Consider the following 14,670-nt stretch of genomic DNA (forward strand, 5'->3'; position numbering starts at 1 on the left):
TTGGGGAGAACAACAAAAAGATGGGTGGTTTATTGAAGGTTTGGTCCAGACACTTATAAAAATACAAACTGGCATGAAATTCAACCACATGGCAAGTCCATCTTCACAGAAGACAAGTGAGTGACCCCCTGGGGAGGGCAAGGTGCTACCCCAGAGAAGAGGCCCACCGGGCACTGGGCACAGATAGCAGGCCTGGGCTTCTTCCTTGCTCTGATCCAGCAGTCGACCTGTCCCCAGATCTTCAGCCTTGGCCCCCAGCAGGCTCAAGGACTCAGTCCCACAAAATCCCAGTCTTCCTGGGGGATGGCATGACACCATCAAAGCAGCTAATAGAGACCCTATGTTTGCCCTGCCTCTGCTCAAGAGAGCCCAGGGCTGTCTCTCCTGCAGCTCCTCTTTAGCCTGTGAGGAGGGAGTCGGTATCTCTCAGGGTCACCTCAGACCCTCTGACTGCCCCCATCACTCTTCCATCTTGTCTGTCTGGCTTGGCAATCCCAGCTCAGGTAGCAGGGGTCCCTCCTCCAGGGAATCTTGGAAGGGCTCTGGCTCCTGGAGGTGGCAGGAAGGGTCGGCTTGGCTCAGAGAACTCGCAGGAGACGCAGAATTGGGAGCAGCAGCAGCAGCAAGAGACAGAGGGGGCTGGGAGTGCCCCCCCCTTGCCACCCTGATGTGCCACTCTCTCCAGGGCTCCCAACAGGATGGGCTGACTCGGACTCTGTGAGGTGTAGGGGGCGGCACTGGTGAGTCCTCCATTTCAGCAGCCTCCTTCCAGCCCTCCCCATTAGCTGTTCACTCCCATCCCATTCTCAGGGTCTCCCAAACCAGGCACTCCCTTCCTATCCTCTATCACCTCATCCTCTTTAAGCCTCAACGTCCAAGTCTCCCCCAAATTGCCACTAGAGACAAGGAGTTCAGCTCAGATGTTGAAGGGCCTTGTTCCTGGAGATGCCCTTCCCTCAGCCCAGCATAAAGGGGTGCAGTGGAAGCTCCCACAAGGCTAAATGGGGAAGAAGAGGCCATGGCTTAATGCCTCCCCGGGGCCCCTCAGAGTCTGATGCTCCACATTCTCCCCACTCCTTCCCTCACTCCCAAGGGCCCCACACTAGCCAGGTGTTCCCCATGCCCCAACCCACTTACTGCTCTCCTTGCAGCAGACAGACACCTGGAGCCTCAAGCACTGGCCAGAACTCTCCGGAGCTGGCACTGCTGGGTGGTAGGGAATCGGGAGAGAGAAGTCAGCACAGGCTAGTTTGCACGCCTCAGACCCAGTTTCAGACCCCCCAGCTTCTCTTCCCTCCAGTTCCTGGAAAGCTTTTCCTTACTTTTGGCCCATACCCAGGTGCTGGGCCCCATTGGTGCTCCTCATCCCCCTAGTCCCCTTTCCTAGCTCCTCTTCTCTCTCCTCCTCTCTATAGACTCACTCTAGATGTCCCCCTACGCAGTCCTGGACTCAGACCCCCTCCCACCCCACTCCCTGATCCAGCCTCTCCCAGCTCCCAGGCCTGGCCTTTGTTCCCAGGCCTCTCCCTCCCCCGCACCTCAGGCTCTCTGCCCTGACTGGTGGCAGTGGCAAGGTACCCCATTCCTTTCCCCACCTTCCCCAAGAGACAGCCAGAGTGCCCTTCCTCACTCACAGATGTAGTAGTAGGTCTCTCCAGGCAAGAACTCGAAGCCAAGGGAGAAGGGCGTGAAGCGCTGAATCTTCTCCGAGAACGGAACAGGGCCAAAGGGAGCGAAGGGGAAGGAGCACACCCAGCGCTTGAAGGCACCTGCCCCCTCTGCCCGGCAGGCCTCGTAGCCGGGCCGGTCCACCATGTATAAAGCAAACGTCTCAGGGCCCTCGGGGGGCCCTGGACCCTCATAGTGCGGGCAGAAGATGTCTAGGTAATCGTTGAGGTGCAGATTCACCACGGCGTCTCCTCGAAGCAGCCTGTGGGCACAAGGCAGGCACCGGCTGAGGGGGTTATGGAACAGCATGCCTGGGCACGAGGGTCAGAGACACCCCTTCCCAGTGGTCCCTGCTGGCCTCTCCCCAAGGCTGGAGAGGGAGCAGCTCAGCAAGGCCTGAGTTCCCCAGACTGACAACTCTTGAGAGATGAGGAGAGTGCAAGAAATGGATGAGGTAACTGATTAACGGGTTCGATTCATGGGCTCTGAGAGGTTAAACGACTCAGTGCCCACAACCATGGAGCTCCAATGTGAGAAGGCCACTCACCACACTCTACCTTTTGGGTTGGAGCTGTCACCCATCTCTCTAGCTCCAGTGCCCAACACACGGGCTGGCATAGCACCTGTGCTTGATAAATGTTAGGTGGGTGGCTGCTGCGAAGAAGCTGGGGCACAGATCTGGGTCCACAGTGCAGTCACAGACGCAGAGATGGAGACTGGGAACAGTATCCTCATTAGCAAATGCAGAGAGAGGAAGACTGCCCTTTAGACCTCAACCCAATGCTGAAAAGAATGCCATGGTAAAAAAAGGAATGAGGGAGTGAATGGTGGGTGCCTTCCTTTTTTTGCCAGGACAAGGAAGTGCCAGACATGGAGGAGAGCTCCCTCCACACATCACCCAATCTTCAGCTTCCCCAGGACCCCCTTCCCTACCTCTTGGGAGCTGCCTGGGGAGAGGCAGTCCAAGTGGGAAGGGCTGAGAGAGGCTGCCTGCCACAGCATCAAATATAGCATGAACCACCTCCCCTCTCCCCTCCATACACGCAGCCCAGCTTGACTTATGAAAGGCCTCCAAGTGTCCCTCAATGGGTGGTCCAAGGACCACCTGCATCAGCAGTTCTGATTAGAGATGCAGATTCCTGGGCTCAGCTCATACCTACTAGAACACAAGCTGGGCCTTTGTATGTTTTGTTCCGCAGCATCTTCAGCGCCTAGAAAAGTGTCCTGCACAAGGACAGTGGTCAATAAATATTTGTGGATTGAATGAATGAATCAGAAACCTCAGGGCTGGGGGCTAGGAATCTGAATCTTTAACAAGTCCTCCAAGCGATTCAGAGGCACTGGTCTGGAACGGAGAGAGAGGAATTGTTGGAAGACAATAGCTCTCATCACATGGTATTGGTATTGTAATGACCTGTCTGGACGCCTCCCCTCCCAGGGGGTCTTTGGGCTCCCAGAGGGGAGAGTCTAGATTTCATCTCTCGAATCCTCAGCATCATCCTAGCACAAGTCCCGGCACACACTACACGCTTAATAAATGCTAGTGAGTGAATAAGTGAACAGAGTCACAGATTACCTCAAATAGAAAATCAGAAAGGAAAACAGATGGAGCAAACAGAGAGAGGCAGGGAGAACTGGGAAGGAGGATGCAAACAATAAAAAATATCGAGGTTCAAAGGCAGGCAGCTCAAGAGAGGAAAAGAAATAATAGTGTATATATCTGTACAGCCTGCACCTCTTTCACACACATGACCTCAGTCAGCCCGCCTGATTTCCCAAGGTACCAGGTATTACTAGCCCATTTTACAGATGAGGTAACTGAGGTTAGGGAGGTCACACGACTTGCCCAGAGGTGATTTAGCTAGAAGGGCCGGGACGAGACCGGGCAGAAACAGAACGACCGATAAGGACTGAGATGAAAGCAGAGATACCGAATGAAATCAGGAGACAGAGCGAGCGCCAGAGGGGAGTCCAAATGAGCAGGAGGAGAGTAACCTACGTTCTTTCACGAGAGTTAAGTCCCCTCCCTCCCTCTCAAGCCCGCCTGCCCCAGCTCGGGCCAGAGGGAGTCTGAGGATCTCCAGGAAAGAAGCAAGGGGGGCGGGGCTCGGAGTGCGGACCGAGGCCCCCCAGCTCCTGGCCCCCAGACCCCACAGACTGCCCTCGGGGCTGGGGTCCTCGCCCGCCCCACAACACATGTGGGCGGGGGGAGACGTGGGGCGCGCCTCGCCCCTCCCCCCTCCTCCCTCCCTCCCCTGCCGGCTCAAACAAAGGAGTCCCGGCGCGCAGCCGGGCTCAGGCGGCGCCGCGCACAGAGCTAGTATCGGGCGCGCGCCCGGCCCGGGAACGCGCAGGCCCGGCTTGTCGCTTGCCAGGTTCGGCCAGGCTACCTGGGGTTACTGGAGTTCCAGTAGACGGCGTGGCGGAGGCCGGAGCCCCCTCGCAGAGAGGAGCCCAAGAACGCGGCCCAGAGGACAGTCCGCAGCAGGGGCAGCAGCCGCATCGCCCCCGGGGTCAGTCTGATCTGGTCCGGCCCGTACCGGCCCGCTTCGCAGTCGCGGCGAGAAAGGTACAAAGTCGAGGGGGCGGGGGGTGTGGGGGAAGGGGGGGTGGAGAGCGGAGACTCATTGGCCACGCCCCTGGATAACTTTCCACCAATGGGAGCACGTCTCCGCCTCTCCGCTCAGAGCGAACTCTGGTTAACCTTCTGTGCGCCGTAGCGCGCGCCTGGTTAGCCAAGCTCGGAGGCAAGACCGCATTGCGAGGGGACAGGGAGGAGGGACGTATTCCACTATCTAGGAGTTTTTTTAGGGAGGTCCTGTCTTTCGTGTCTGCATTAATACAGGGTAGAAAGCCTTATTAGAAGTTTGAAAGATTTAAATCGGAGCACAAGGCCTTTGCCAAGAAAGAGGAAAGTGAGGCACAGGCGAGGATCTGAGCCCGTCCAGACACCTTAGCACCTTGCCTCTTTTTCTTTGCACGTCTAGGGATAGCGCGAGGAGAGAAGGGACAAATCGCCTCATGGGACACTACCCCCGCCCTCCCATCCCCTGCTGTAGGTGGCAAGATCTAATGCCTACCTTGGGGTTGGCTCCTGTCCCTTTCCTCCCCACACCTTCGTTCTGGGCTAAGGGCCCACGCGGCCCTAGTACCGAAGACGAAGTAATGAGGTGGTTGCGGCCTATACAAAGCACCTTTGTTCCCAAGCCCTCAGGTGGGGGCGGGGGCGGGGGAGGAGGCAGGTGCGGGGCCTTGGGATCCTGGGAACCGCCGCCCCACTCCACCCCAGCTCCGGGGCTCTGAGAGCACTAGCGAGATTAACTTTTCCCAGCCACTGGTCAGAGGGTGGGGACGGGGAGTCCAATAGCTTGGCCGCTCTGTCGATAGCCGCCTCCAGGAGCCGCGCACCGTTGCGGGTGAGGACTTGGCAACTAGGGGTGGCAAAGGGCGTACAACTCCCTGTGGTACTGGACTGCGCAGAGAGGCATCCCAGCCTGGGCAGAAACAAGCCCCGAGCATCCCAGGGGGACACACACTGACCAGCCTGGGACTCTCGCCCTCCCTATCCCGTCTTCGACTGAGGCGGCAGCGTCTCCTGGCGACCAGACCTGGAACCGCAGCAGGGGCGACCTGGTCTTCCCTGAGCCAACAAACTCCGAGGCGCGCTCCCAAGATCTCACGTTTATTGCAACTGAGCAGAGACAGGCTGTGCGCCCCTCCCTCAGCCCTGTCCAGCGCCCAGTCCCTCCCCAACTCCTAGCTGCAACTCGACAGCGCAAGGAGGTGCCCGGTGTCTTAAGACGCCTGCTCCGTCACATCCAGGCTCTGGCTCCTTGGGTCATCGCGGGGGACCGCAGGGGACAGGTCCCCCTCTTGAAGTCCTAAATTCAGGTTGGAGGCAGCGAAACCTCAGGAGAGGTCAGAGGTAGAGCGAGGACACTGCTGGGGGCGGCGGGGCAGGCCTGGGGTGCGGGAAGCCAAGAAAAAAGGTAAGAGGTCTCCCTTTCCCCAGACAGCTTGCCCTGCCCACCCATCCTCAGCGCCCCTCCCCACCCACCTGGAGGGTAAAACTAGGGGCAGGATTCCAGCTCCTGGGCCAGGCAGGTCACCCAAAGGGCGCTGGCCCTGGGGGTCAGCAGGCAGTGGCTTCCTCGGGGGTGGGGGCTTGACAGGCCCCTGAGACTGAGAGAGAGAGGGCAGGAGGCCAGCTTGGGAGGGGGTATCATGTTGCCCGCCCCCAATGCACTGGTGCTGGGGAACACCAGCTTAGGAGGGCGGCACCAGAGGTCACCTTTGTCTTCAAACAAACCTGTCACCATTAAAGACACCACTGGGTATGTGCCCTTAGGCACGGAGGAGGCATCTCGCCACGGCCACCACCATCGCCACAGCCACCACCATCGCCACAGCCACTAGCACCAGAGACCTGGGTAGGGGGAGAGGCTGTGCCCTTCTCTCCCCCCACTGTTACCTTCGAGCGCCTCACGACTGGGTCAACGGGCAGAGGGCGAGTGGGGGGATTGGGTCGGTCAGCCAGCTCAGCCTGAACAGAGAGAGGTGCAGTAGCTGTGAGAGCACAGCCAGGGGCAGTGGGCATGCAGTGGTTCTCCCAAGGGCTTCAGGTCAACATGCAAAGTCAGCCAGGGGGCAGGAGAGAATGGAGACATGCACACAGGGCTTGGGTGCATGCCAGCAGATGCCTCAGAGGAGGAAGGTATGGGTCACCAGTGGTGTCCCTAGCCGACTGCAGTCCCGCCACTGACCACTAGATGGTGGTAGAAACCAAGGCAGGAGGCTCACCCTTTGCTGCTTCTGGGGCTCAGTGTGTCTGAAGGCTGAGGGGTACCCTGGTCCTCTAATGAAGGGCACCACTGGCAGGGAACAGGGATGAGAACTGCAGTTGGGTACCAAGCCTCCCACCAGCCCTGGGCCAGGGTGGGGCCTGGCCCAGATTTACCTGGAGTCTCTTGGGCACAGGGTCTGGAGGCAGCGGCCTGGAGGGGGGGGCCGGGAAGCCAAGAGCACTAGTCTGCCAAGAGAGCAGGAGGAGCAGGCAGGTACAGAGTGGGCAGGGGGGGGAGCAGAGAGACAGATGTGGGCAGAGAGGGGTTAGTGCCCAGGGAGGGGTGGCCAGGGTCCCAGGGACAGTGGGGGCTGTGAATGCAGAGTTATTTAGTGGCATGCAGAGGGGGTGACAAGTGGTGGGGTGGGCATGCAGACCACCTCCATACACATACTCCTGTCATCAGATCCAGAGAGCTCAAGGCAGGGGCACTCACCAGCCCTTCTACACATGGTGACCTGGGCCTCTTCAGGTCCTGGCACACTGAAAGCCATTCTGGGCACCACCCCCCTTGCCCTCCAGAGGCCACTGCTGGGAGCACAGGTAGACCCACCTCTCAAAGCCATCAGCTTGGCCAGCTCAAAGAGCTCAGCAGACCCTCCTCTAGGTGACTGCCCCTCCCTACTCGAGGCTGGACTCTGCTTCTCGCCTGCAGCCAGGGGAGGGGAGGGGAGGGCTGGCCCTGACTCCTTTGATTGGCTTTTGGGCAATGTGAGTCTTTTTCTGAGTCTAGAACCTTCAATACCCCCCACCCCAGGGCCCAAGCTGGATGCCCGACCAAGGTGGGTCCCTCTCTCCTCTGGCATCCAGGACTCACCTTGGCGCCTGAGATCAGCAGGGCCCTCTGCGGGGGTCCTGGGCGTTCTGGAGGACCAGATTGGGCTGCCCTGAGCATGGAGAAGAACAAGGAGGGAGAGGGCCCAGCCTCAGACTCTTTTCTCCATCCATATGTGACCCTTGAGTACATGGTTAACCTTTTGCAGCCCCTTGGAGAGGAACTCGTGTGTTTAGGCCAAATCAGGGGTGAGGAGGGGGAGTGGATCAGTCTCGGGGGGCCCCTCTTACCCAGCACAGGGGTTCCTGGGGAGAAATGGCCTTAGCATCCCAGCGGCCCTACACAGGTCTACGTGTGCGGTGAAGAGCTACGGGGCACGTGTAGGGAAGGGAGGCGTGTAGGGTGTGGTCCAAGGGGCTTGGTGTCAGAACCAGGTGGCAGGGGCTGCAGAAGGGGTGGGGGCAGAGCTCCAGAGCCGCTGTCCTCCACAGAGGTGTTTAGGGAGCTGGTAGCAGGGAGGCTGGTACCTGTATTGGCAGCTGGGTCCCTTGAGTTGGCAGAGTCGCTGGCGCAGGCGGGCACGGTGCCAGTAGCTGGCACCAAGCAGCACCAGGACCACCATCAACAGGAGGCTGAGGGGCAGCCCTGTGGTCAGGGAGCTGGTTGCTGTGGGGTGAGGGCGGGTTTGGAGGTGGGCAGGACTAAGAACTCTGCTCCCAGAGAGGGGCGGGGGCAGGGCATGAGGTCAAGTGATCAGAGAAGGTGTAGGGGTCAGGGGTCACAGCGAGTTGGAAACCAGGAGTGAAGGCGTCAGAAAAGGAGGGGGTTAAAGGATGGGCCGCTTTGCAGCCCCTGCCCCCCTGCCCGCGCTACCTCTGATCTGGGTGGTGCAGTCAGGGGGCGCCCAGCCCTCCTCACAGTGGCAATGCCTATTGCTGTCGCAGACCTAGGAGGTATAGGTTGAGCAGTGAGGGGCTCTGCACTCTGTCCCCAGCTTTTCAAGATCTCAGATGTCCACACCTGGAAGGTGTGCTGTGGATGGTGGGGTGGAGAGGGCCGGAGCTCTGGAGGAGTCACTGTCCGTGCCAGGAGAAAGTAGATCGAGCTAACACTGTGAGTACCTCCTATATGCTGGACACTGTGCTAGAAGCTTCCATACTCATCTCATGTACCCCAGGAAGTGGGTACTATTATTATGCCCAATGGATAGATAAGGAGACTGAGCACAGAGAGGTTAATAACTTGCCCCAGGTCACACAGCTAGGCAATGGTAGAGCAAGGATTAGAACCCAGGTATATATGTTTCTAAAGCCCATCATCCTTTTTCTCCCTGGAGGCTCCCTGCTCCCCCTCCATCTCCCCTATGCCAGCTCACCCCATGTCCATGGCATTTCCTCCGACATTCCTGTGCTCCCAGGAGATCCACGGGCTGGCATCGACGGTTGAGACACACCTGCCCAATGGGGAGAGAAGAGCAAAGATCACGTTCTCACAAAGCTTTACTGGCACTGGGAGGCCAACAGGGCTCAGGCTACACCCCCTTTTATAGATGGGGAGGCTCATGGATGACTTGAAGTAAAATCTGCACTCCCCTTGGAGTTTGTGCCTTCTCCACAGACACTGAGGCCTGGACACTGCTCACCATGGCCCGGACATCCCTCCCCACCTGGTCTTGCTCACCCAGGCTGCTCACCAGGCCAGGGCCACAGGCTGTGCCAGGAAGAGTCAGGAGGGGCTGAGCCACATCGTTGCCCAGGTCCAGGTGTACCCAGCTGCAATTCAGCTGGGTCCCATTGGCTTCCAGTGTCTCCCAGTGCAGATCTTGGGCTGAGCCCAGCAGAGGCTGGGCCATACCCCCCTGGCACTGGAGTTGCCCACAAATGGCATCTCTGGGTGAGGGAAGAGGTGCAGGCTCAGTGGGAGTGGGGCCAAGGCTCCCACAAACCCAGGGGAGGATCCAGGCTTCCTCACTTACCTAGTGGCACAGGACATGTAGCTGCCATTAGGGCTGCGCCCACAGTTCCCAAAGGCATCTCCCCGAGTGTTGGCAGTAAGGAGGCAAAGTGGTGTGGCCGGCTGGGCCCCAGGTCCCCAGAGAGCCTGGCACTGCTGGGCGTAGGAAGCACAACGCCCTTCCATGCACACGGCCAGTCCACCAGCACATGGCTCACCGTCCCCCAGGCTGATGTCAGGGGGGCACTGGGAGCTGTCTCCTGGGCAGAACTCAGGCAAGTCACAGTCACCTCTGGGAGGGCGGCACTGCCAGCCAGCCGGGCGCAGCTGTGGAGGGTGCAGGAGCATCAGTGTGGGTGCAAATCCAGCCAGGCCCTGGGAGTCAGAATGACCCTTTCCAGCCTGGCCCCTGGCGGGCGAGCTCTGGGGGGCCAGTTGAGTCTGTGCCTACCTGGCAGTTTTGACAGCAGGGTCCATTGGATGCACACTGTGCCCCTGGCCTCAGCTGGCAGGTGAGGTAATTACAGCAGGGATCAGTGCACTCCTGTGGGCAAGGGCAGAGGGGCCGAGCATCAGAGCAGCCTGGGCCTGAGAGCCCACCCCCCACCCCTCCTCCCAGAGCCCAAACCCAGAAGGCGCCCACAGCCACACGGCGAGGGAGAGCTAGATGTGATGATCCCTGTGCTATCCTTGCAGACAGGGAGGTGGCCGAGGTGTGAGAGGTTCCTTCAGGACCAGAGAGGGGCTCGGGAGGCTGGAGAGGGCTAAGGAGCCAGGGTGAGGGCACAGAAGCGAGTGGGGCCAGGCTCTGGGGGAGGGGCTCACATCAGCGAAGCCACAGTCGCACTGCTCGCCCGGGTCCACAAACATGTTTCCACAGCCTTTGGCCATAGAGGGCAGGCCGGGCAGCTGTTCAAAGAGGCAGCTGCCCATCCCATCCAAGAGGGCTTTCTCCAGGGCCTGGCGGCTGCAGTTGCTGAAGTTCAAGCCTGGCAGGAAGCTGGGGAGGGCGGCAAGGAAGGTTGGAACTGCGGATGGCTCCCTGCCCCCTACCCCATCCCCTCTCTACATCCTGCAGTTACTCACTCTGTGGAGGCCTCCATGATGCAGCTCTTGGCTGGGGCTGGGCCTGGACAGGGGCAGCTGTTCCCAGGGGAGTCGTGGTCCAGACCCAGGCTGTGGCCCAACTCATGGGCTATCGAGGAAGCAACTCCCAGGATGCTTGTGGAGTGGTCCTGTCATTGGGGAGGGGTACCCCAGGTCCAGCACCAGCCTGACTGCTCCTGTTCTCTCATCTGACCTCTTGGGCACTCAGCAGGGACTGCCTCCCTCCTTAATTGCTTCTAAAGTAGGAGGAGAGTCCAGGCCTGGGTGGCAGGAAACCTGGGTTCTAGCTCAGTCCTGTTCTCCCGCCCTCACTGTGTGGCCCTGGGAGATCACCTCTGTTCTTTGGGCCCCAGTTGCTCCCTCCTGCCCCAAGAAATGGGAGGACCCCATAGGTGAAGACCGTGTACATGGATGAACTGGACATAACTGAGAGGTGCCCTGACAGCAGAGGTCACATCATGCACCCCTACCTTCTATACCCACAGCTTTGGGGTTGGTAACTTTGTAGGGGGTTTTAGTGAATAAATGGTACCACAGTTGGGAGAAGCTGAATTGGGAATGGGGAGAAGATTTGGAAATAGCTCACCATGTTCACGCCTCCTGAGAATTCAGGAGAACAGATGGAGTTCTGAATGGCCATGCCCACCACGGGCCCAGAGAATGAAGTAGCACTGTGGGATTGAGAGGTCAAAGGTCAAGGCCACAAGCCAAGGTGGCCAGGGCTTCAAGGCCTCAGGTGGGGAGGGTGGGTATGAAATTGGCCAGGCCACTGGCTGAGCCTGGGGGTCTTACGTCACCAGCTGGGCACTGTCGTGGGGCAATCGAGGCAGCAGGTCCACCTGGCGCCAGCGGAGGAAGCTGTTTAGTGTGAGACCTGGGTCCTGGTTTATCTCTACCAGGTCGCGCTGGGTCCAGGCCTCCAGGCCCACTAACGCCACCCGGACATTCAGGGGCCGGAAGAACTGAAAGAGAACTGGGGCTCAAGAGAGGGGTTCCCGAGGTCAGGAGGCTGTAAGGATGCTGCCCAGCCCAACACTCACTGTGTCCAGGAGGACAGCCACTTCCAGTGTGCGGTTCAGCAGGTACTGGAAGTCCTGGTACTTCTGGACCTGTGGGTCAAGAGAGGTGACCATGACAGGCGGCAGGGTAGGCAGGGGTCAGGGGAGGACATGCAGGGGCCAGCAAGCTCACCTCGGAATGATCAGCTACAATCACCAGCTCAACAATCTTGGTCTCTGTCACTACATCCCGCCTCCGCTGTGGGCAAGAGGAAGGAGGATCAGGCACACCCACCACTCACTGCCAGCAGCCGCGCAGGGCTGACCAAGCGGTGTCTACTCCCACCCTGTGTGGTCACACTGAGGAGAGTGAAGAGCCCATTTTACAGATGAACCACTGAGAGTCTGAGAGGCCTGGGGCCTGCCCAATGTCGACTAAGAAGTAGGTTATGAAGCTGGGAGTAGAGGCCTGCTTTTCTGGCTCCAAATTCAGTGCTTTTCCCGAAATTTTAATAATAATAATAATAGCCAACACCATCAAATACCATCTGCCAGGTACAGTTCTCAGCACTCTGCATATATACTGAGTTATTTAATCTTCAAAGCAAATCTGTAAGGTAAGTAGTTTATTATCCCTGTTTTACAAGTTAGGAAAGTGGGTTCTTATTGCTTTACGATTGGTAACTGTATTTTCTATACCTAAGTGAGAGCTCTCTGCATATGGAATCATAAGACATGAGGAGTTTGAGTTGAGTATCTGCATCTACATCCTGGATATTCCATTTATTGGTTGAATGGCCTTGGGCAGGTCACTTAACCTCTCTGAGCTGGTTTTCTCACTAAAATAGAGCTATTGATAGGACCTACCTCCCAGGATTGCCAGGAAGAATAAAGGAGATAATGTTCACAGAGTGCCTGGCATGTGGAAATCGCTCCTTTAGTAGGAGCTGTGGTTACTGTGAACAGCTCTGAGGGTCCAGGGGAGCCAGCCCTCGGGACACAGCAGCCCAGCCCTCCTGTCACTCATCCTCACCCGGTGACTGTGGTTCCGTCCCAGGTGGCGCTCTGGTGGAACCCGAGTGGACACAGATGCACGCCTGCTTAGGGCACAAGTGTGGCCTGGCAGGAGGAGGTCTTGGATCCGGGAGATGATGGGGGGACCCTGAAGGTCCCCAGGCCTCAGCTCCAGGGCGTAGCTTCTCTCTGGCGACAGAATCACCAAGCCCCTAGGGAAAGATGCAGGAAGTCAGAAAACTTTTCCGCATGAGCCCCCTCGCTGTCTCCATCTTCATGGACTCCGCCCCCTGTACCTGAGGCCTGAGCAGGTGCAGAGGGAGACCCAGGAGTTGGCATGGCCCTGCACTCCTCCTTCGTAGCAGCAGTGCTCCTACAGAGAGAGACATTAGTGCCCACTTGCAGGCCAGGCCAGGATGTGAGCCCAGGAGACTGGCCTGTGGGTGAGCTTCCTGTGGCCACGTTCCTCCCACATTCTCCAGGGATGGCATCCTCCACTGCCCCTCCCTTCTTCTCTCAGGCCAGAAATAGGGCAGAAGAGGACCTGACTCACCAGAGTATGTCCCTCACTGACCACCCGGGTGCCATCAGGCTGGTACCACACCAGGGTTGGGTGGCCTGGGACTAGTTCCCTGTGGAATGAAGAAAAAGGAAGGCAGTGTTAGCTGCCTCCCAGGATGGTTCAGTGACAGCCTGAGGCCTGCACGTCATAGAGGGGTGGCTGGGGGCCAGCCAGTCCCTCAACCTTCCTGCTTCCCCCAGAGGCAGCAGAGTATAATGGTTGGGCCACAAACTCTGCCAGGCTGTCTGGGTTCCAATCTGGTTTTCACCACACACCAGCTGTGTGACCTTGGGCAAGTTATTTAACCTCTCTATGCCTTGACTTCATATATGAAATGAGGACAATGATAATACATAATAGCATCTACCTTATAGGGATGTTATGAGGATTAAATGAGTTCAAGCACTTAGTACCTGGCACATAGTAAATGCTATATAAGTTGTTAGCTGTATTATTATTATCAGTGTTACCACTGTCATTATTACCTATTCTGTAGCAGCTCCAGGATATGACTCTCACCATCCAATTCCAATTTGATCCGCAAAGCCTCAGGCAGACTGGTCTGTGGGCACCAGAGGGCATGTCACCTCCCTGGCCCTACCCGAAATTCCTATCCTTTCTAACCAGAAAATCTCAGGAGAGCACCAACGATGAGATCACTGGTGGGGGGATCCCGAGGGAGGGGCCAGGAAGCCCTGCCTGGCCTGGGGCATTGTTCTGGGGGGTTGTGTGGGGAGGTCAAGGAAGGTATCTGAGCCGCCCCTTCTCAGCTTCCTGCCTAGAGAGGAAGCATTGAGGAGGACCCAGTGCAGGCCCCAGCCCTTCCTCTGACTCAGCTTTAGAATTGGGGGGTGAGGGGGGGACATTGAGTGAGGCCTTGACCATCTCCAAGTCCCCCCACTGAGAAAACCGATAACGTGAGGCCAAGAAAGCAAGTTTGGCCTCAGATCTCTCCAATGGAGATGGAGGGGTTGGGTGAGGCTGAGCAGACAGATGTGTGTGTAGAGGGGAGTGGGGAATAAGTGAAGCCAGGTGCTGGGGTGTAGCGGGAGAGGCCGCCATGATACAGTGAGGGCCACTCACCTGCTCCTCAGCCAAGCTCTGCCTTGAGACACCTGGTAATGTGGGGGGGCGGGCTGTGGGGGGCGTATTTCTTTATGTGAGGGGAGAGCGAGGCTCACCTGAAGCACCTCTGCTAGGCTGAATGTCAGGTTGTCCTGAAGGATCTGGGGCTCCAAGATCCTTCTCTCCGGCCTTCCTTGCTCCTCCTCAGTGCCACCTGCAAGGACACCCCAAGAGAGTGCTGAGAGAATCAGCACAAGGGCTGGGGTGGCTGGTACCCTCTGATCCACCCGGCTCCCAGCAGTCAAGGCCCCTCTCTGCTTGAAGGACTCCTGCACTGCATGCTGGGACTTCAAGGAGAATACTAGAGGGAGGGGAGCTTCTCTCCCATTCTTCAAGTGCGTCGCACCAAACCATCCACAAGTCCTCAGAAAAAGAAGTTTAGCTTGCCCCTCCCTGTCCCCCTCAGGCCAATCCCAGCTTCTCACAGGGACCCTCCCTCTGTTCCCACTCCCTGTCAAGCGTCGCCCCCAGGAATGCCCCCTCTCGGGACTGGGCGAAGCCTTGTGGCCCAGTGCCCACACACCCTCCCCTTTCCTCACATCAGAGATGCCAGGAACGCCCATTTCTGGGTGAGCAGTGCAAACACCCCCCCCCCCCGCCCCCAAACACCCTATGCCCAGTCAGG

At 58.2% G+C, this 14,670-nt stretch overlaps 2 protein-coding genes and 1 long non-coding RNA gene across 16 annotated transcripts in view; 1 reads left to right on the forward strand and 2 right to left on the reverse strand.

The window, feature by feature from the left end:
• On the reverse strand, nucleotides 1–4,262 carry EFNA4 (ephrin A4). Of its 7 annotated transcripts, none has more exons than XM_008523108.2 (4): nucleotides 4,059–4,262; nucleotides 1,635–1,930; nucleotides 1,138–1,203; nucleotides 1–549 (listed from the first exon to the last, which is right to left on the reverse strand). In XM_008523108.2, exons 1-4 carry the CDS (start codon nucleotides 4,169–4,171, stop codon nucleotides 500–502), a joined length of 525 nt encoding a protein of 174 aa, XP_008521330.1. In that variant the 5' UTR covers nucleotides 4,172–4,262; the 3' UTR covers nucleotides 1–499. The 7 variants fall into 7 exon arrangements, with proteins under 7 accessions (XP_008521330.1, XP_008521328.1, XP_070463374.1 ...); XM_008523106.2 differs by having other exon boundaries at nucleotides 1–715; XM_070607273.1 differs by having other exon boundaries at nucleotides 1,138–1,206.
• The window catches only part of LOC139081452 (uncharacterized), a 17,593-nt gene continuing 6,678 nt past the window's right edge, over nucleotides 3,756–14,670 (forward strand). Inside the window, exon 1 of the long non-coding RNA XR_011536574.1 lies at nucleotides 3,756–4,237. This is a non-coding gene — a long non-coding RNA (uncharacterized lncRNA). The remainder of the gene's footprint in view (nucleotides 4,238–14,670) is intronic.
• ADAM15 (ADAM metallopeptidase domain 15) overlaps nucleotides 5,335–14,670 on the reverse strand; it is a 10,277-nt gene continuing 941 nt past the window's right edge. Inside the window, exons 2-24 of one of the 8 annotated variants that reach the window (XR_011536564.1) lie at nucleotides 14,102–14,199; nucleotides 13,406–13,482; nucleotides 12,912–12,990; nucleotides 12,655–12,731; nucleotides 12,378–12,570; nucleotides 11,538–11,603; nucleotides 11,387–11,455; nucleotides 11,139–11,308; nucleotides 10,933–11,017; nucleotides 10,326–10,474; nucleotides 10,065–10,239; nucleotides 9,691–9,783; nucleotides 9,262–9,566; nucleotides 8,980–9,175; nucleotides 8,662–8,739; nucleotides 8,160–8,232; nucleotides 7,814–7,952; nucleotides 7,329–7,398; nucleotides 6,626–6,697; nucleotides 6,469–6,539; nucleotides 6,140–6,211; nucleotides 5,726–5,850; nucleotides 5,335–5,630 (exon numbers count right to left, since the gene is read on the reverse strand). Coding sequence is in view for 3 of the 8 variants with exons in the window: in XM_070607224.1 (XP_070463325.1) it covers nucleotides 5,588–5,630; nucleotides 5,726–5,850; nucleotides 6,140–6,211; nucleotides 6,626–6,697; nucleotides 7,329–7,398; nucleotides 7,814–7,952; nucleotides 8,160–8,232; nucleotides 8,662–8,739; nucleotides 8,980–9,175; nucleotides 9,262–9,566; nucleotides 9,691–9,783; nucleotides 10,065–10,239; nucleotides 10,326–10,474; nucleotides 10,933–11,017; nucleotides 11,139–11,308; nucleotides 11,387–11,455; nucleotides 11,538–11,603; nucleotides 12,378–12,570; nucleotides 12,655–12,731; nucleotides 12,912–12,990; nucleotides 13,406–13,482; nucleotides 14,102–14,199 (2,504 nt within the window). In the remaining 5 variants the exon portion in view is untranslated. Of the gene's footprint in view, nucleotides 5,631–5,725; nucleotides 5,851–6,139; nucleotides 6,212–6,468; nucleotides 6,540–6,625; nucleotides 6,698–7,064; nucleotides 7,161–7,328; nucleotides 7,399–7,813; nucleotides 7,953–8,159; nucleotides 8,233–8,661; nucleotides 8,740–8,979; nucleotides 9,176–9,261; nucleotides 9,567–9,690; nucleotides 9,784–10,064; nucleotides 10,240–10,325; nucleotides 10,475–10,932; nucleotides 11,018–11,138; nucleotides 11,309–11,386; nucleotides 11,456–11,537; nucleotides 11,604–12,377; nucleotides 12,571–12,654; nucleotides 12,732–12,911; nucleotides 12,991–13,405; nucleotides 13,483–14,101; nucleotides 14,200–14,670 lie in introns of those variants that run through there. The other 7 variants (XR_011536565.1, XR_011536566.1, XM_070607224.1 and 4 more) reach the window with 7 other exon arrangements.

Source organism: Equus przewalskii, unplaced genomic scaffold (genome assembly GCF_037783145.1).
Source record: "Equus przewalskii isolate Varuska unplaced genomic scaffold, EquPr2 ChrUn-10, whole genome shotgun sequence".
NCBI lineage: Eukaryota > Metazoa > Chordata > Mammalia > Perissodactyla > Equidae > Equus > Equus przewalskii.